The sequence below is a fragment of the Lineus longissimus genome, chromosome 2 (genome assembly GCF_910592395.1).
Source record: "Lineus longissimus chromosome 2, tnLinLong1.2, whole genome shotgun sequence".
Lineage (NCBI taxonomy): Eukaryota > Metazoa > Nemertea > Pilidiophora > Heteronemertea > Lineidae > Lineus > Lineus longissimus.
Window position 1 is genome coordinate 17,124,109 of NC_088309.1, and position 21,544 is coordinate 17,145,652.

At 38.7% G+C, this 21,544-nt stretch overlaps 1 protein-coding gene across 1 annotated transcript in view; it reads right to left on the reverse strand.

Annotated features, from left to right (window-relative positions):
* The window catches only part of LOC135482956 (uncharacterized), a 28,672-nt gene that overhangs the window by 1,124 nt on the left and 6,004 nt on the right, over positions 1-21,544 (reverse strand). The window contains exons 7-12 of the mRNA XM_064763440.1: positions 19,378-19,398; positions 18,713-18,817; positions 17,707-17,796; positions 16,451-16,465; positions 15,669-15,779; positions 526-11,603 (exon numbers count right to left, since the gene is read on the reverse strand). Of these exons, the coding sequence (XP_064619510.1) occupies positions 526-11,603; positions 15,669-15,779; positions 16,451-16,465; positions 17,707-17,796; positions 18,713-18,817; positions 19,378-19,398 (11,420 nt within the window). The remainder of the gene's footprint in view (positions 1-525; positions 11,604-15,668; positions 15,780-16,450; positions 16,466-17,706; positions 17,797-18,712; positions 18,818-19,377; positions 19,399-21,544) is intronic.

A 21,544-nucleotide genomic window follows, 5' to 3' on the forward strand; every position in this document is an offset into this window, starting at 1 on the left:
TCTCTTGGGTTTTTTCTTATTTCTCCTTGGTCGCTTGTTTGGACGACGAGTGACACGTCTGATATTGCTGACAATTTTCTTTAATACTTTTCTCACCCTACGGAGTATCTTACACTTGGTTTTCAGCTTTGGTTTCTTTTGCTTTGGCGTTCTCTTGACTTTCCTCTTTAGCTTCTTGTACTGCTTACGTGCCTTGCGTACGATTTTCTTGACACATTTTCGGATGCGATGCACACTAGTTTTCTTGATTACAACTTGCCGAATGACTTTGACTTGCTTGATGATTTTGGTGCATACTTTGATCCTTCTCCGAAGTGGTTTTCTCTTTCCTTTCTTTACTTTTCTTAGAACCTTGATCAGCGTTTTCTTTCTGCGAATATATTTCTTAATCATTTTCTTCAAGATTTTCGCCACTTTCTTTTTAGCCTTCTTCACTTTCTTTGGTCTTGAAACTCTCTTGGGTTTTTTCTTATTTCTCCTTGGTCGCTTGTTTGGACGACGAGTGACACGTCTGATTTTGCCGACAATTTTCTTTAATACTTTTCTCACCCTACGGAGTATCTTACACTTGGTTTTCAGCTTTGGTTTCTTTTGCTTTGGCGTTCTCTTGACTTTCCTCTTTAGCTTCTTGTACTGCTTACGTGCCTTGCGTACGATTTTCTTGACACATTTTCGGATGCGATGCACACTAGTTTTCTTGATTACAACTCGCCGAATGACTTTGACTTGCTTGATGATTTTGGTGCATACTTTGATCCTTCTCCGAAGTGGTTTCCTCTTTCCTTTTTTTACTTTTCTTAGAACCTTGATCAGCGTTTTCTTTCTGCGAATATATTTCTTAATCATTTTCTTCAAGATTTTCGCCACTTTCTTTTTAGCCTTCTTCACTTTCTTTGGTCTTGAAACTCTCTTGGGTTTTTTCTTATTTCTCCTTGGTCGCTTGTTTGGACGACGAGTGACACGTCTGATATTGCTGACAATTTTCTTTAATACTTTTCTCACCCTACGGAGTATCTTACACTTGGTTTTCAGCTTTGGTTTCTTTTGCTTTGGCGTTCTCTTGACTTTCCTCTTTAGCTTCTTGTACTGCTTACGTGCCTTGCGTACGATTTTCTTGACACATTTTCGGATGCGATGCACACTAGTTTTCTTGATTACAACTTGCCGAATGACTTTGACTTGCTTGATGATTTTGGTGCATACTTTGATCCTTCTCCGAAGTGGTTTTCTCTTTCCTTTTTTTACTTTTCTTAGAACCTTGATCAGCGTTTTCTTTCTGCGAATATATTTCTTAATCATTTTCTTCAAGATTTTCGCCACTTTCTTTTTAGCCTTCTTCACTTTCTTTGGTCTTGAAACTCTCTTGGGTTTTTTCTTATTTCTCCTTGGTCGCTTGTTTGGACGACGAGTGACACGTCTGATTTTGCTGACAATTTCCTTTAATACTTTTCTCACCCTACGGAATATCCTACACTTGGTTTTCAGCTTTGGTTTCTTTTGCTTTGGCGTTCTCTTGACTTTCCTCTTTAGCTTCTTGTACTGCTTACGTGCCTTGCGTACGATTTTCTTGACACATTTTCGGATGCGATGCACACTAGTTTTCTTGATTACAACTCGCCGAATGACTTTGACTTGCTTGATGATTTTGGTGCATACTTTGATCCTTCTCCGAAGTGGTTTCCTCTTTCCTTTTTTTACTTTTCTTAGAACCTTGATCAGCGTTTTCTTTCTGCGAATATATTTCTTAATCATTTTCTTCAAGATTTTCGCCACTTTCTTTTTAGCCTTCTTCACTTTCTTTGGTCTTGAAACTCTCTTGGGTTTTTTCTTATTTCTCCTTGGTCGCTTGTTTGGACGACGAGTGACACGTCTGATATTGCTGACAATTTTCTTTAATACTTTTCTCACCCTACGGAGTATCTTACACTTGGTTTTCAGCTTTGGTTTCTTTTGCTTTGGCGTTCTCTTGACTTTCCTCTTTAGCTTCTTGTACTGCTTACGTGCCTTGCGTACGATTTTCTTGACACATTTTCGGATGCGATGCACACTAGTTTTCTTGATTACAACTTGCCGAATGACTTTGACTTGCTTGATGATTTTGGTGCATACTTTGATCCTTCTCCGAAGTGGTTTTCTCTTTCCTTTTTTTACTTTTCTTAGAACCTTGATCAGCGTTTTCTTTCTGCGAATATATTTCTTAATCATTTTCTTCAAGATTTTCGCCACTTTCTTTTTAGCCTTCTTCACTTTCTTTGGTCTTGAAACTCTCTTGGGTTTTTTCTTATTTCTCCTTGGTCGCTTGTTTGGACGACGAGTGACACGTCTTATTTTGCTGACAATTTCCTTTAATACTTTTCTCACCCTACGGAATATCCTACACTTGGTTTTCAGCTTTGGTTTCTTTTTCTTTGGCGTTCTCTTGACTTTCCTCTTTAGCTTCTTGTACTGCTTACGTGCCTTGCGTACGATTTTCTTGACACATTTTCGGATGCGATGCACACTAGTTTTCTTGATTACAACTCGCCGAATGACTTTGACTTGCTTGATGATTTTGGTGCATACTTTGATCCTTCTCCGAAGTGGTTTCCTCTTTCCTTTTTTTACTTTTCTTAGAACCTTGATCAGCGTTTTCTTTCTGCGAATATATTTCTTAATCATTTTCTTCAAGATTTTCGCCACTTTCTTTTTAGCCTTCTTCACTTTCTTTGGTCTTGAAACTCTCTTGGGTTTTTTCTTATTTCTCCTTGGTCGCTTGTTTGGACGACGAGTGACACGTCTGATATTGCTGACAATTTTCTTTAATACTTTTCTCACCCTACGGAGTATCTTACACTTGGTTTTCAGCTTTGGTTTCTGTTGCTTTGGCGTTCTCTTGACTTTCCTCTTTAGCTTCTTGTACTGCTTACGTGCCTTGCGTACGATTTTCTTGACACATTTTCGGATGCGATGCACACTAGTTTTCTTGATTACAACTCGCCGAATGACTTTGACTTGCTTGATGATTTTGGTGCATACTATGATCCTTCTTCGAAGTGGTTTCCTCTTTCCTTTCTTTACTTTTCTTAGAACCTTGATCAGCGTTTTCTTTCTGCGAATATATTTCTTAATCATTTTCTTCAAGATTTTCGCCACTTTCTTTCTAGCCTTCTTCACTTTCTTTGGTCTTGAAACTCTCTTGGGTTTTTTCTTATTTCTCCTTGGTCGCTTGTTTGGACGACGAGTGACACGTCTGATTTTGCTGACAATTTTCTTTAATACTTTTCTCACCCTACGGAGTATCTTACACTTGGTTTTCAGCTTTGGTTTCTTTTGCTTTGGCGTTCTCTTGACTCTCCTCTTTAGCTTCTTGTACTGCTTACGTGCCTTGCGTACGATTTTCTTGACACATTTTCGGATGCGATGCACACTAGTTTTCTTGATTACAACTCGCCGAATGACTTTGACTTGCTTGATGATTTTGGTGCATACTTTGATCCTTTTCCGAAGTGGTTTTCTCTTTCCTTTTTTTACTTTTCTTAGAACCTTGATCAGCGTTTTCTTTCTGCGAATATATTTCTTAATCATTTTCTTCAAGATTTTCGCCACTTTCTTTTTAGCCTTCTTCACTTTCTTTGGTCTTGAAACTCTCTTGGGTTTTTTCTTATTTCTCCTTGGTCGCTTGTTTGGACGACGAGTGACACGTCTGATATTGCTGACAATTTTCTTTAATACTTTTCTCACCCTACGGAGTATCTTACACTTGGTTTTCAGCTTTGGTTTCTTTTGCTTTGGCGTTCTCTTGACTTTCCTCTTTAGCTTCTTGTACTGCTTACGTGCCTTGCGTACGATTTTCTTGACACATTTTCGGATGCGATGCACACTAGTTTTCTTGATTACAACTTGCCGAATGACTTTGACTTGCTTGATGATTTTGGTGCATACTTTGATCCTTCTCCGAAGTGGTTTTCTCTTTCCTTTCTTTACTTTTCTTAGAACCTTGATCAGCGTTTTCTTTCTGCGAATATATTTCTTAATCATTTTCTTCAAGATTTTCGCCACTTTCTTTTTAGCCTTCTTCACTTTCTTTGGTCTTGAAACTCTCTTGGGTTTTTTCTTATTTCTCCTTGGTCGCTTGTTTGGACGACGAGTGACACGTCTGATTTTGCTGACAATTTTCTTTACTACTTTTCTCACCCTACGGATTATCCTACACTTGGTTTTCAGCTTTGGCCTCTTTCTCTCCGGCAGTTTCTTGATTTTCCTCTTTAGCCTCTTGTACTTCCTTGATGTCTTCCTTACAATGTGTTGTGTATAGTTCATAATTCTATGCACTCTAGTACTCTTGATTATTGTATGCTCTATAATGGCAACTTGCCAGATGACAGTGGTGAATATTTTGATCTTTTTACGTAGAATTTTCCTCTGCGTTTTTTTGGCCTTTTTTAGAGTCTTGATCAATTTTTTCTTTCTCTGAACATACTTCTTAATAATTCTCTTCAGGCAATTTACCACTTTTCGTTTAACTTTCTTCACTTTCTTTGGTCTTGAAACTCTCTTGGGTTTTTTCTTATTTCTCCTTGGTCGCTTGTTTGGACGATGAGTGACACGTCTGATTTTGCTGACAATTTTCTTTAATTCTTTTTTCACCCTACGGAGTATCTTACACTTGGTTTTCAGCTTTGGTTTCTTTTGCTTTGGAGTTCTCTTGACTTTCCTCTTTAGCTTCTTGTACTGCTTACGTGCCTTGCGTACGATTTTCTTGACACATTTTCGGATGCGATGCACACTAGTTTTCTTGATTACAACTCGCCGAATGACTTTGACTTGCTTGATAATTTTGGTGCATACTTTGATCCTTCTCCGAAGTGGTTTCCTCTTTCCTTTCTTTACTTTTCTTAGAACCTTGATCAGCGTTTTCTTTCTGCGAATATATTTCTTAATCATTTTCTTCAAGATTTTCTCCACTTTCTTTTTAGCCTTCTTCACTTTCTTTGGTCTTGAAACTCTCTTGGGTTTTTTCTTATTTCTCCTTGGTCGCTTGTTTGGACGACGAGTGACACGTCTGATTTTGCTGACAATTTTCTTTAATACTTTTCTCACCCTACGGAGTATCTTACACTTGGTTTTCAGCTTTGGTTTCTTTTGCTTTGGCGTTCTCTTGACTTTCCTCTTTAGCTTCTTGTACTGCTTACGTGCCTTGCGTACGATTTTCTTGACACATTTTCGGATGCGATGCACACTAGTTTTCTTGATTACAACTCGCCGAATGACTTTGGCTTGCTTGATGATTTTGGTGCATACTTTGATCCTTCTCCGAAGTGGTTTCCTCTTTCCTTTCTTTACTTTTCTTAGAACCTTGATCAGCGTTTTCTTTCTGCGAATATATTTCTTAATCATTTTCTTCAAGATTTTCGCCACTTTCTTTTTAGCCTTCTTCACTTTCTTTGGTCTTGAAACTCTCTTGGGTTTTCGCCTTGGTCGCTTGTTTGGACGACGAGTGACACGTCTGATTTTGCAGACAATTTTCTTTAATGCTTTTCTCACTCTACGGAATATCCTACACTTGGTTTTCAGCTTTGGTTTCTTTTGCTTTGGCGTTCTCTTGACTTTCCTCTTTAGCTTCTTGTACTGCTTACGTGCCTTGCGTACGATTTTCTTGACACATTTTCGGATGCGATGCACACTAGTTTTCTTAATTACAACTCGCCGAATGACTTTGACTTGCTTGATGATTTTCGTGCATACTTTGATCCTTCTCCGAAGTGGTTTCCTCTTTCCTTTCTTTACTTTTCTTAGAACCTTGATCAGCGTTTTCTTTCTGCGAATATATTTCTTAATCATTTTCTTCAAGATTTTCGCCACTTTCTTTTTAGCCTTCTTCACTTTCTTTGGTCTTGAAACTCTCTTGGGTTTTTTCTTATTTCTCCTTGGTCGCTTGTTTGGACGACGAGTGACACGTCTGATTTTGCAGACAATTTTCTTTAATACTTTTCTCACCCTACGGAGTATCTTACACTTGGTTTTCAGCTTTGGTTTCTTTTGCTTTGGCGTTCTCTTGACTTTCCTCTTTAGCTTCTTGTACTGCTTACGTGCCTTGCGTACGATTTTCTTGACACATTTTCGGATGCGATGCACACTAGTTTTCTTGATTACAACTCGCCGAATGACTTTGGCTTGCTTGATGATTTTCGTGCATACTTTGATCCTTCTCCGAAGTGGTTTCCTCTTTCCTTTCTTTACTTTTCTTAGAACCTTGATCAGCGTTTTCTTTCTGCGAATATATTTCTTAATCATTTTCTTCAAGATTTTCACCACTTTCTTTTTAGCCTTCTTCACTTTCTTTGGTCTTGAAACTCTCTTGGGTTTTCGCCTTGGTCGCTTGTTTGGACGACGAGTGACACGTCTGATTTTGCAGACAATTTTCTTTAATGCTTTTCTCACTCTACGGAATATCCTACACTTGGTTTTCAGCTTTGGTTTCTTTTGCTTTGGCGTTCTCTTGACTTTCCTCTTTAGCTTCTTGTACTGCTTACGTGCCTTGCGTACGATTTTCTTGACACATTTTCGGATGCGATGCACACTAGTTTTCTTGATTACAACTCGCCGAATGACTTTGGCTTGCTTGATGATTTTGGTGCATACTTTGATCCTTCTCCGAAGTGGTTTCCTCTTTCCTTTCTTTACCTTTCTTAGAACCTTGATCAGCGTTTTCTTTCTGCGAATATATTTCTTAATCATTTTCTTCAAGATTTTCGCCACTTTCTTTTTAGCCTTCTTCACTTTCTTTGGTCTTGAAACTCCCTTGGGTTTTTTCTTATTTCTCCTTGGTCGCTTGTTTGGACGACGAGGGACACGTCTGATTTTGCTGACAATTTCCTTTAATACTTTTCTCACCCTACGGAGTATCTTACACTTGGTTTTCAGCTTTGGTTTCTTTTGCTTTGGCGTTCTCTTGACTTTCCTCTTTAGCTTCTTGTACTGCTTACGTGCCTTGCGTACGATTTTCTTGACACATTTTCGGATGCGATGCACACTAGTTTTCTTGATTACAACTCGCCGAATGACTTTGACTTGCTTGATGATTTTGGTGCATACTTTGATCCTTCTCCGAAGTGGTTTCCTCTTTCCTTTCTTTACTTTTCTTAGAACCTTGATCAGCGTTTTCTTTCTGCGAATATATTTCTTAATCATTTTCTTCAAGATTTTCGCCACTTTCTTTTTAGCCTTCTTCACTTTTTTTGGTCTTGAAACTCTCTTGGGTTTTTTCTTATTTCTCCTTGGTCGCTTGTTTGGACGACGAGTGACACGTCTGATTTTGCTGACAATTTTCTTTAATACTTTTCTCACCCTACGGAGTATCTTACACTTGGTTTTCAGCTTTGGTTTCTTTTGCTTTGGCGTTCTCTTGACTTTTCTCTTTAGCTTCTTGTACTGCTTACGTGCCTTGCGTACGATTTTCTTGACACATTTTCGGATGCGATGCACACTAGTTTTCTTGATTACAACTCGCCGAATGACTTTGACTTGCTTGATGATTTTGGTGCATACTTTGATCCTTCTCCGAAGTGGTTTCCTCTTTCCTTTTTTTACTTTTCTTAGAACCTTGATCAGCGTTTTCTTTCTGCGAATATATTTCTTAATCATTTTCTTCAAGATTTTCGCCACTTTCTTTTTAGCCTTCTTCACTTTCTTTGGTCTTGAAACTCTCTTGGGTTTTTTCTTATTTCTCCTTGGTCGCTTGTTTGGACGACGAGTGACACGTCTGATATTGCTGACAATTTTCTTTAATACTTTTCTCACCCTACGGAGTATCTTACACTTGGTTTTCAGCTTTGGTTTCTTTTGCTTTGGCGTTCTCTTGACTTTCCTCTTTAGCTTCTTGTACTGCTTACGTGCCTTGCGTACGATTTTCTTGACACATTTTCGGATGCGATGCACACTAGTTTTCTTGATTACAACTTGCCGAATGACTTTGACTTGCTTGATGATTTTGGTGCATACTTTGATCCTTCTCCGAAGTGGTTTTCTCTTTCCTTTCTTTACTTTTCTTAGAACCTTGATCAGCGTTTTCTTTCTGCGAATATATTTCTTAATCATTTTCTTCAAGATTTTCGCCACTTTCTTTTTAGCCTTCTTCACTTTCTTTGGTCTTGAAACTCTCTTGGGTTTTTTCTTATTTCTCCTTGGTCGCTTGTTTGGACGACGAGTGACACGTCTGATTTTGCTGACAATTTTCTTTACTACTTTTCTCACCCTACGGATTATCCTACACTTGGTTTTCAGCTTTGGCCTCTTTCTCTCTGGCAGTTTCTTGATTTTCCTCTTTAGCCTCTTGTACTTCCTTGATGTCTTCCTTACAATGTGTTGTGTATAGTTCATAATTCTATGCACTCTAGTACTCTTGATTATTGTATGCTCTATAATGACAACTTGCCAGATGACAGTGGTGAATATTTTGATCTTTTTACGTAGAATTTTCCTCTGCGTTTTTTTGGCTTTTTTTAGAGTCTTGATCAATTTTTTCTTTCTCTGAACATACTTCTTAATAATTCTCTTCAGGCAATTTACCACTTTTCGTTTAACCTTCTTCACTTTCTTTGGTCTTGAAGCTCTCTTGGGTTTTTTCTTATTTCTCCTTGGTCGCTTGTTTGGACGACGAGTGACACGTCTGATTTTGCTGACAATTTTCTTTAATACTTTTCTCACCCTACGGAGTATTTTACACTTGGTTTTCAGCTTTGGTTTCTTTTTCTTTGGCGTTCTCTTGACTTTCCTCTTAAGCTTCTTGTACTGCTTACGTGCCTTGCGTACGATTTTCTTGACACATTTTCGGATGCGATGCACACTAGTTTTCTTGATTACAACTCGCCGAATGACTTTGACTTGCTTGATGATTTTGGTGCATACTTTGATCTTTCTCCGAAGTGGTTTTCTCTTTCCTTTCTTTACTTTTCTTAGAACCTTGATCAGCGTTTTCTTTCTGCGAATATATTTCTTAATCATTTTCTTCAAGATTTTCGCCACTTTCTTTTTAGCCTTCTTCACTTTCTTTGGTCTTGAAACTCTCTTGGGTTTTTTCTTATTTCTCCTTGGTCGCTTGTTTGGACGACGAGTGACACGTCTGATTTTGCTGACAATTTTCTTTAATACTTTTCTCACCCTACGGAGTATCTTACACTTGGTTTTCAGCTTTGGTTTCTTTTGCTTTGGCGTTCTCTTGACTTTCCTCTTTAGCTTCTTGTACTGCTTACGTGCCTTGCGTACGACTTTCTTGACACATTTTCGGATGCGATGCACACTAGTTTTCTTGATTACAACTCGCCAAATGACTTTGACTTGCTTGATGATTTTGGTGCATACTTTGATCCTTCTCCGAAGTGGTTTCCTCTTTCCTTTCTTTACTTTTCTTAGAACCTTGATTAGCGTTTTCTTTCTGTGAATATATTTCTTAATCATTTTCTTCAAGATTTTCGCCACTTTCTTTTTAGCCTTCTTCACTTTCTTTGGTCTTGAAACTCTCTTGGGTTTTTTCTTATTTCTCCTTGGTCGCTTGTTTGGACGACGAGTGACACGTCTGATTTTGCTGACAATTTTCTTTAATGCTTTTCTCACCCTACGGAATATCCTACACTTGGTTTTCAGCTTTGGTTTCTTTTGCTTTGGCGTTCTCTTGATTTTCCTCTTAAGCTTCTTGTACTTCTTACTTGCCTTGCGTACGATTTTCTTGACACATTTTCGGATGCGATGCACACTAGTTTTCTTGATTACAACTCGCCGAATGACTTTGACTTGCTTGATGATTTTGGTGCATACTATGATCCTTCTCCGAAGTGGTTTCCTCTTTCCTTTCTTTACTTTTCTTAGAACCTTGATCAGCGTTTTTTTTCTGCGAATATATTTCTTAATCATTTTCTTCAAGATTTTCGCCACTTTCTTTTTAGCCTTCTTCACTTTCTTTGGTCTTGAAACTCTCTTGGGTTTTTTCTTATTTCTCCTTGGTCGCTTGTTTGGACGACGAGTGACACGTCTGATTTTGCTGACAATTTTCTTTACTACTTTTCTCACCCTACGGAGTATCCTACACTTGGTTTTCAGCTTTGGCCTCTTTCTCTCTGGCAGTTTCTTGATTTTCCTCTTTAGCGTCTTGTACTTCCTTGATGTCTTCCTTACAATTTGTTGTGTATAGTTCATAATTCTTTGCACTCTAGTACTCTTGATTATGGTATGCTCTATAATGACAATTTGCCAGATGACAGTGGTGAATATTTTGATCTTTTTACGTAGATTTTTCCTCTGCAATTTTTTGGCCTTTTTTAGAGTCTTGATCAATTTGTTCTTTCTCTGAACATACTTCTTGACAATTCTCTTCAGGCAATTTACCACTTTTCGTTTAACCTTCTTTACCTTCTTTGGTCTTGAAACCCTCTCGGTTTTTTTCTTATTTCTCCTTGGTCGTTTGTTTGGACGACGAGTGACTCGTCTGATTTTGTTGGCAATTTTCTTTACTACCTTTCTCACCCTACGGAGTATCCTACACTTGGCTTTCAGCTTTGGCTTCTTTTTCTTGGGTACTCTCTTGACTTTCCTCTTTAGCTTCTTGTATTGCTTACGTGCCTTGCGTATGATTTTCTTGACACATTTTCGGATGCGATGCACACTAGTTTTCTTGATTACAACTCGCCGAATGACTTTGACTTGCTTGATGATTTTGGTGCATACTATGATCCTCCTCCGAAGTGGTTTCCTCTTTCGTTTCTTTGCTATTCTTAGAACCTTGATCAGTGTTTTCTTTCTGCGAATATATTTCTTAATCATTTTCTTCAAGATTTTCGCCACTTTCTTTTTAGCCTTCTTCACTTTCTTTGGTCTTGAAACTCCCTTTGATTTTTTCTTATATCTCCCTTTAACCTTTCGCCTTGTTATGACCTTTATCAATTTCCGGATAATTTTGATTTTATCCTTTATCTCAGTTTTTATCTTCTTCTGTTTCCCTTTATTTTTCACTTTTGGCTGCTTGAGTCTTTTCTTTAATGCATTTATTGATTGATTTAGATGTTTCAAAACAGCTTTTTCTGTCTTTTTCTTCTGTGGTAGCCTCAATGTTTTATGAATGACCTTTTGAAATCTTGTTAAGTGATGGATTCTTGTTTGAATTTGTTTGGCAGTTTTCTTCTTTTTAACTTTTAATTTTTTTTGACGTTTAATTATCTTAGCCAGGTGAGACTGCAGTTTTTTTGTTACTTTCTTTATTTTCCTTACCCTCTTCCCCCTTTTAATACAATTGCGGACGTTCCGTCGAATCCTCCTCAGGCGTATCAGAGATTTATACACAAAGAATAACTGGCGTCTTTTGAGCCGAAGCAATATGACTTTCCGTTTAGAGACTCTTTTTGGACGAAGGGAGTTAATCAGTCGGATCAGTCTGTAGACTCTCTTTATGACATATCCGGTTCTCCTGACCACTTTCCATGCATATCGCTGTGCTTCAGGTCTACTTGGTGCATGGCCTTTGCAGCACAAGTCACGAATTCGTTTCAGTTTTTTAACTGGTTTCTTTGCACGTCTGAGAATTATTCTAAACCTTCTCATCAAACGCCTAAGCCTTCGGAGGAAAAATCTCGCTCCTGAAAGTGAAAGATCGGTGAAGGTTTTTGTGTGGGCATAAAGGTAACGTGCATGACTCCTAACATAAATATTATGTGCATCAAAGTGACCTAGAAAGTGGGAAACATTCTGTGAAAGCAGATTGACTCATCAGCCATGATGGAAATATCGCCATACATCACACGAGACTGCACTTGCGCCAGGTATAGCGCGAACCTAATATAAGTTTAACTTATTTTCGGTTAACTGAAATTAATATGAGTTTGACTGAAAACACTGAGTACATCTAGTTATACTTAAATGCTCGAGATTATCCAGCGAAGTTATAGGCATTGTTTCGTCATTTACCATGCGTGAGAATAGGTTCGAATATTTTGTTTCCAAAGATTCCCGAATAGCATATTTTGGGCAAGTATGTTTTTCCAGTCGTTACCATTTTAGTACAAAATGATTCCGTTTCAACAGTGTAATACAGAAATAAGTTTCAGTTGAATTTAAACTAATTCCAGCTCGACTGAAATAGAGCAATTATGAGAGCATCGAAAAGGCATAGCCAGGAAGATGACTCTGAATGCTTACTCATTAAAAACGCTTTTAGACAATAATGAATTAGGTGTGATAAATATGCAAACCAAATAAAAACGTCTACTTTTGTTCCCATTAAAAAGACGTTTTTTAGTCCCTGCTTTTAATGGATGAATGTTTTCCTATTATTCAAGTGAATTGCATTGATCATGCTAAAAAAATATTTTGTCCCAACATTTTTTTTACATAATGCTCTGATGAAGCTCGGCATATGCTTACACAACTTGTAATTGTTCTTAAAGGGGTGCACCGTTTGTAATTAGCATGCCGATCTACCGTCCGTGTGCGTATATCCATCCTTAAGCTAGATTTACATGTATACGTTGAAACGGATGCGTGATACGTTTCCATTTCCAGCATCCGAGTTTCCGATACACATCTATACGTAATATCGAGCGCTTTATTAAGGGCAAAACTTTTCTATAGATTCCCATGCATTAAAGCATTTTTTTGAATCGTGGTAATCAGCATGCTTCGGATTGTACAGGAACGGACGATCTCGGACAGCGTTCACCAAGTCCTGGCGAAATTTTTCTTCAACCCTGTCTTCCTCGGCATGGTTTCGTAGACAAGGGTCGACTTCAAGGAAAGTATATCCCAAAATGACGTCATTTCAAAGGAATTTCTATCCGTTCACGTACCTGATAGCACGGATGCGTTGGATTCGACCAACGCATGCGCTTAAACGCACCCGTTTTATGCAGTTGTCGGAGATATGTGAATGCGCAAATGGTTAAGCATGTGTTGAAAATTTTTCGTTGGACGGATGCGTTAAACGCATACGATATACGGACTATAAAACGTATAAATGTAAATCTAGCTTAAGGATTGACATTGGGTGATTTCAAAGTCAGTTTTTAGATTTAGTTTTAAAACTAAATGGAACACTAAAACCCTTGATTAAACCAGCATTGAAATGAAGTGGGTTTTAGTTTCATCCTATTTCAAAGTCAGTGTTTGTTGGTTTTAGCATAATGTCCGGTTTTAGCTTAAAACTAAGGGATGGTTTTAGTGTCAAAAACTAACACCGGGACTAAAACTAAAACTCTCCACAACACCAGAAATGAAATCAGTTATGGTGTTAGTTTTGACACTCAGTTTTAGCATTATCCTATTTCAAATTAGGTTTTAGTTTCACACTGAAACCAATTGGAACACCAAGGTTTGATCTTAATCCCAGCTCGGTGTTATATTTGGAAGATTTGTAGTGCATTTTGTATTACCAATAAAACTAACACCTTAGGCATTAACACCGAGTGGATTTCAAAGTTGGTGTTGGTGTTAAGAATAAAAAATCATGTTGTTCGTACCATTTCAAGAAGTAGTTGCTGGTATTTTGAACGATGATGGGAATAATGATGGACGTGAAAGAAGACGACAAATGTATATAGATCGGAAGCGGTTACAATTGTGAAACAACAGTAACAACGACAACAACATGCATGTTTGGTTTTTCCAATGTTTTATCTCTGTCCATCTTGGTGTTAGTTTTACCTGCAGAATAAAACCTCTTCTTAGTTTCAGCCCAGGTTTTAGGTGTTTAGATAAAACCAGTGTTGGTGTTAAACTAAAATCTCGAATTGGTCTTATCCAGACATAGGTTTTTAGGGGTAGAAATCAAGAATAAAACTGACACTAACACCCAACACTAAAACCAAAACCAACTTTGAAATCACCCATTCACTGCCGGCAATTCGGCATGGTAATTAGTGGTGGTCCAGGAAAATAGAAGTGTCAGTAGTTTTATACCGGTACATATTGTGCATGCAACTTTGCTGCTACTTGTTATATATAGTATATGTAAGTCAACCCAGCGGCTGCGTTGAAATTTATAGGCAACTCGTATTTACGCAATCAGAAATTTTCAAATTCAATAACAAATTTCAAATTTTTAAAGAAAGGAAAATAGCGTTTTTAAAAAAATTGCTTTGGGAAAGTGAATTCCTAACATCATGCATATAAACTTGGAGAGAGTCAAGACACCCTGTAATTATTGAAGGATTACATAGCTCTGTTCTTCTAGTTTCATACATGGAAAACGGTTCTGGGGCAATTCCCCCCGGTCAATCTCCCCCCCCCCCCAGAAAATGTTCCCCCAGTCAAATTGCCCCATGTAAAATTGCCCCCCCCCCCGGTAATTTGCCCCCAGTGAAAAAGCCCCCTTTGGAGCCTAACTTTTTCTTCACAAAGGTGTTTTCTCATCAGTTTGCACTCCCAAAACCCCCTCCCTCCTGCCAATCCTATGCAAACCCATAGAGAAGCTTTCGACCAGTCATAGCTCGATTTTTCGAAATTGTCTATGGTTATGACAACAAGGGATCTTGAAACAATGTATGATGGATTCAGAGACCCAACTCAATGATCTCTTGAATCATTGTGGAGAAACTGACCTTTCACTACCATGAAATTTATAATTCATTAAAGGACGATCTCATAAATTTTTCTAAGTGCAATATTACTGGGGGGCAATTTTCGGGCGGCAATTGACCGGGGGAATCATCCGGGGGGGGGGAATTGTCATGATACCATGGAAAACAGCCTATGGCATTAAAATCATATGTGTATTGAGGAAGTGTCTGATTACAAACATGATTGCGCAAGGGTGCAAAGGGGGTCATCTTGCTGAATATGTGTAAACCAGGGTCTTGCAATAAAGAGTCTGGCAACTAGGGAACGTATGGTTTCAGGATCAAAGCCTCCGCCCGTTTCGAAAGACGCACGCTGGGAGCTCTCTTGGGTCGTGAGTTGACCCAAGCTGTAATATCGCACAACTAGAACTTGAACGAAATTAATGCTTCGATCAGCGGAACATAGCCGTTAAACGCTCCGTTCTAAACGGTAAACGCAAGCTTTCGAATTCACTGATTTCTATAAACTATTTAAAAGGACAACATTAATAGGAAAACCGACTTGTTTCGTATTTTACTTTTCGACAGTTCCGAGAAGTAGTGATGATGGAATTGGTTTATGAATAATTTTCGAAATGCGTTTTTTTTCTCCACATTTTTATATATTTTTTGTGGTTAGCCGTTAAATATGTTTATATAAGGGTATAGTATGGTTCCATTTGTTGTTATCTTATGGGCTATTCATATAAGTAATCAATTTTGACCGACTACATTGTATACAACGAGTTTTTGCAGCAGGTTCAATTTTGCGTTTGTGATAAATAATAAAGAAAATGTCCTTAATGTATCGACTTTTGTTGTCAAACGTTGTTGTCAAACCTTTTTATATTCGATACACACGACCATTATATGAAGAGTATTGTCGGTAGGGCTGGCGTTTTGATCTTCATGTGCCAGTGTCCCAAGAAAGAGATTTCTATGGAAAACATAGGACACGAAGTGAAAGGAATTATTTGCCGTTCAATTTCATTAAGGAAACTGAAAAAGAAGCATACATTTCAGTGCAAAAAATAGCGACTGCACAAGGATGAAAAACTCCCGAATTGAATGTGAATAATCTACAGATAAGTGTACATTGGCAAAATGTCCTACCTGGACTGGGTCGTCGTACTCTTGGTGGTCGCTTTGGTCGTCGTTGACGTGGCCGTCGTTTTGGTTTCGGCAGACCCTTCCTAGTTATGAAGAACTTCCTGAATTTCGGCTCTGGAAGCAAGTTGCGAAAAAATATCATGCTTATGCAAAATATGTTGTTTAATGTTCATTTCATGTTGAAAAATAACACTTGATTATTTGCATATTGCACACTTTGAACATTCTGCGTGAGGTACCCACGTGGCCTCCCCAAAAATGTTCCAGTAGGATTTCCACAATGCAGAGGTTTTCCTTTAAAGTACGTTTCTAGCGAGAGAAGAAACTCTGATTCTGTGGGTTTGCGTGTACGACCTCCCCACCCCCCCCCCCCCCCACCCCACCCGTAGATTATCGCACTGCTATAATGTCTTACAGAACTGGTTTCTTTCAAAAAATGTTGCTTTTCTCTTTAGTAAGCCTCAGAACGATGCTTTCATAAAATGAATAAAACCGGTGTAACATCTGTGGTTGTTCCCCATGTGTCAGTGTTTCCAAACAATAGGCAGCTAGAGAGACCACGACTTTTCAATAGGGGGGATACACAGAAAAACTTGTCAATCTATTTTTGAGCGTTCCCAAACAATGAGGGGAAACACTCAAAAACAGAAACACTCAAAAACATTACACCGGTCTTAGAAATATTGATTCACTTGATAGTTAGCCATTAACAACTACAGTAGAGCCTTTGGTATTTAACTAAATACAATAGAAAAAGGTTATGGTATATGTGAACATCAACTTACTTTTTTTGCAAGGCACTGAAATGAAAGCAAGATAATTCATCAATAGATATATACATTGCAAAAGTGCACAGATATCATCTATGTCCGGTGCCATGTTTTTTGCTCTTTCTGGGATCATGACTTGATTTCGAACATATACGACGTAGATTTGTTCAAATGTGCTAAAATCAAGTATAGATGAGATATTAGATTCTTTAATTTACTTGCTAAAACTAATAATCACACTGAAGAAGTGTAAAGTGCGGCCGAATGGAAGGGTATATTGGACATTTTTACTCTTTTGTCCTTTGCTTTTTTTATAAAAGTTATCACTAAATTAACTTTTAAGAGCAAATATTCATCCTTTCTTTGAAGACAGTGACTTTGAAATGGGGCGGGCAGAGAAAAACATGTCAATATGAGTTTCAGCGTTCCCAAACAATGGGGAGAAACACACAGAAACGGAAAACATCAATAAACGTACTCTGCAAAAAGATAACTCTTTGTGAGCTACTTCTATCGCTCTAGTCAACAGAAGAGCGAAACTTGGATTAGATAATCGTGATCCCCCTCCGTGATTGTGAAATAAGTGCATTGGTTATCATAGAACACTTTCAGGTGTGCTGCAACTAAAAGCTTGTCGTAGAATTTAAAGAAAGTTGCAGACAGTTATTAGTAAGTATAATCTTTCGTGTTTTTTCTCTCTTTCAGCATATTCAGTAGAGCGATTCTAGATGTAAACTTGCTCTTCAAAACGAATTTCACTTTTTCTTTTTCTTTTTTTAGACAGTATTAAAAGGGGTATCAAACTGTCGCAAACAATGAAGTATAAGGGAAAAAATCAAAAATGTAAACACTCAAAAACGTTGCACAGGCGTAAAAGTTTGAAATGTGCCAGGGTAGACTGTCCGCCGAACATAGAATTCTATAATATCTTTAATCTCTGAGCCACGGCCATGGCATCTATAGAACCATATACCATAATCCGTTAGAATCTAATAGGGCCAGACACATTTTCCCGGATGACAGTTTCGATTACTACTCCGACTGACATCAGGCAGGAGTTGAGAACTTTCAGGTCGCGTTTATATTGTCCAACCACATCAAATATACTGAATCATTCATCGCAATATTAGCAACCAGACTCACTTTATAGAGAAGTCGTACATTTTTCTCCGGATGGCTAATTCCCCATAGCCAACTCATGTACGAGCTGTTATCCTCATTAAACTGAAAGAAACGTTGAGAAGGTAAAAGAAATATCAATAGCAACTTACATTTTTTGCAGACGAACTTATTGCACTTGTGCTTTACAGGCACTGCGGGTGGCGTCTTGACCTCCTGGACGAACACCACCTGAGGCTTACCTGAAAAAGAAAAAGAAATCAACTATAGACTTCGAGAAAAGTATGATATAAAGGGGGCTGAAGGCAGGAGCTCCGAACCCGTGTTGATCGCCAGGAGTGTAATCATGAACAAGTCTGGATATGGGTCTGGTTTAACTTTCGGGGGAAAATATCGATATATGCGATTAATGCGTACAATATGTACACAAGAATACATAACTGATAGAAGAAAGAAAATAGGTGAAACAGCAGTTCCCTAACACGAAGTCCGAGAAGATGTTAATTCCTATCAAGAGACTAAAAACAAGCATGTGAAGAAGCATGCCAGAAGGGACTAATATACGAATGAGCAGACCAGACGACATGAAAAGAATGTTGTCTGCAAAATCGCCAGAGAACCTTGTCTTATCTCCTGGACGAAAAGCTTCCCAGCTTGGCGTCCGAAGTTGCAGTATATAAGTTGGATATCAAATAAAATTTAGATATTTACATACAATGAATATTCGAACTTAAGATATAAAATGGACATGGTGATGTAAACCTGGATTTCAAAATGAATATATTCAAACATTGGATCATACTTGAACTTGGATGTCAAACAATTAAATTCGAACTTGGCAATCATGATAGAAATTCGAACTTGGCTATTAAATTGATATTCGAACTTGGAAATCAAGCGGATAATCAAACTTGGCTATTTAATGGATATTCGAACTTGGATATCAAATGGATATTCGAACCTTGGTATTGATCATGAATGGATGTTTGAACTTTGATATCAAATGGATATTCCAACTAGGATATCAAATATATTCGAACATTTGACATTCAATTTCATGCACCTGTCTGTATTGATCCTTAAGTAAGGCATTGCTGTTACCTTATTCTTTTACAAAGACACTGATATATTGCTATCAATCTAAAAGTGTTTCCCTACCTTTTGGTGGTGAAGGTTTCGGACGCTGTACCCGTCTCCGCTTGGCGATCAACACTTTGCGAAACCTCCTTCTGTTGCTGCTGGGCAACATCTGGCGAGTACTCCCTGAAAATTAAGGTCTCACGATGAGCAGATGCACAATTCATAGTTCTTCAAAACATTAGTGTCGTTCCAAAATATGTTGTCTGGTTCGGTAGACGACACTCGCAATGATCCAAAACGATGACGCTGACGGTACAGGGAAGTACGGTGGTACAGTGGAAGTGCGTCCAACTTGTGCGCGGAAGGACGTGGGTTAGAGGCTTGGGCAATGCCACTCAGTACTATCGACTGGCCTGAAATGGTAGCACAGTGTGTGCCTCCTCGATTGTAACGCAGTGTGTCATCTGCCCCCTTGGTTTCTACAGAGTTGTTTGGTTTCGTTGGAAAACAGTGGTAGTTGGTCTACCTTAAAAACCCCAACAGAACTCTCTTTCCCAATGTCGAATCAACGCCGAATATAATTCCCTTCGGTGGACGCTCGCCGATCTCTGCCGATGTACGATAACATATCACTTCTGTCTTAAATTCAACCCCTGGAAACCACCAATTTGCCCTATGGCTCCTTCCTATATAGTCACTTAAGGACCGAGTTCTTATAGCTCTTATATGCGTATTATACTTACGTCTTGCATTTCCTTCTCTACCTGAAGAAGAAATAAAGACCCAAGTAAAAAAACATCTGAAACGGCGACGATACAGCGATCGTCTTTTGAAACAACTGTCATTCAGACAAGATGTATGACATTCATCAGACCACCTCTGCAAATCAGACCATACAACTCAGATTGGTTGATGTTTATTACGTCAGGTTATTCAAAATAAACTTTCCAAAGACCTATGCTCACCTCCCTCACAGACATGCTGTTGATTTCGATTTTAGCCAGGTTTTAGCCAGATTTTAGCCTGGTTCCAAAACCAGGAATCGAACCGGACTGAAATATTCAGTATGTACCAAATTCAAGAAAATAGCTCCAGTAGTTACAAAACATTCAACCATCGGTCATGTTACGCTATTTGACCTCTGTGACCGTGAAAAGTAGGTCGAATCAAAAACTCGTGTGCCATGTCACGTATCGTCATTACATGTACCTACGATAGTAATTTGGTGATGACCGAGCCCTTAGTTAGGGATAAACGGGTATAGCACTTTTAGTGTTTTCGGTTTTGGCCACATTCCTGGTGGCAATATTAGGAATCGAACCGGACTGAATTTTGTTCTCCCAGGTGTCATTTCATAGCAGAACATATGTACACGTACCAAGTTTCAGGTTATGTGATAAAATTTATCAATGATCAAGCCGTTTGGCATTTCTATTTTTGCCACCTTGTGGCCAAACAAGGAATCGAACCGGACCGAAATTTAGGGTGCAAGGTTTCATAACATAGGGCTACATATAGACCGAGTAGCTCCAGTAGTTACGAAACGTGCCTCCGTCGGTAATTTACGCTATTTGACCTCGGCAACCTTGAAAAGTAGGTCAAATCGAAAACCCTTGTGATATGTCGGAGTGGCGCAGTGGCAACATCAGCGCATGTCACCTCTGAGGTCCCGGGTTCGATTTCCGGTCGGTCCTGGTGTAGAAGTTTAAGTGTCCCCTGGTAAAAATGTCCCCCGGATACTAAGTCCCAGGAAAAAATGTCCTAGGTTATTTTATTCTGGGGAAAAATGTCCGGGTGGGCAATTTTACCTAGGGGAGATTGTCCAGGGTCTAGGAAAATATGTCCGTTATGGACTTCTTTTCCCAGTAATATCTGTCCATGTGATCGAAATCCCTTGCTAGTTGTTATCAATTTTTTAGATGATTTACCTACTCTTTTGAGTCTTATTTTAACAAAACTCACAACAATAGTGAATTTACAACGCAGACAGTTGATTACGATGGGTTAGGGTTAGGGTTAGGGTTAGGGTTAGGGTTAGGGTTAGGGTTAGGGTTAGGGTTAGGGTTAGGGTTAACCCTAACCCATAATAATTCTCTGCGTTATCCAGATAAAATAATCCGGGCATATTACATAACAGGAAAGAAAAAGACAAGCTACTTAAAATACAAAAAAGAGCATACCCTCACCGAGATTCGAACTCCATAGTTTCAGTTTACAAGCACCGAATGTTCACCACTACACTACCGAGCTTTAGATCTTTAGGCCTTTATTTTTAGACCACGTAACTGCGAACCGTAGCCGGACAATTTCACTGCTGACAGTTTTAACTGTCATAGGTGTAAAAGAAAAAAGTGTTCGGCCGTTTAAAATGTCCGGATCGTCTGTATATAAGACAGGAAGAAATGTCCCATAGGACATTTTTCTCTCTGGTAAAAACGGTCCGAAGGACCGTTTTCCCCAGGGACAGGTGTCCTCCGGACACCTGTCCCTGGCGGACACATTTTACTTTTACACCGGTACACTCATGTGATAGAGATTGCGACTGTCTTCGACAGCGTAGGTTTCCTCCGGATCTCCGATTTCCTCCTGCTTACATTTCAATTGCCCAATATTTTTTATAGAACTAATAATGTCCTTGTTGACGCTCAGCTCTCAACTCAATAAATATTATATGTCATATAACGTCAATCGTCATTACATGTACCTTTGATAAATATTTGGTTATGATCGAGATATAGCACATTTTGTGTTTTTGGTTTTAGCCACCTGATCGCAAGATCAGGAATCGAACCGGTCCGAAAGCTGGCTCCCAGGTGTCATTACATAAGGAAACATATGTACTGAGCTTCAAGTTGATAGGTCCAGCAGTTACAAAACGTGCCTTGCTAACTGACGACGACGACGGACGCT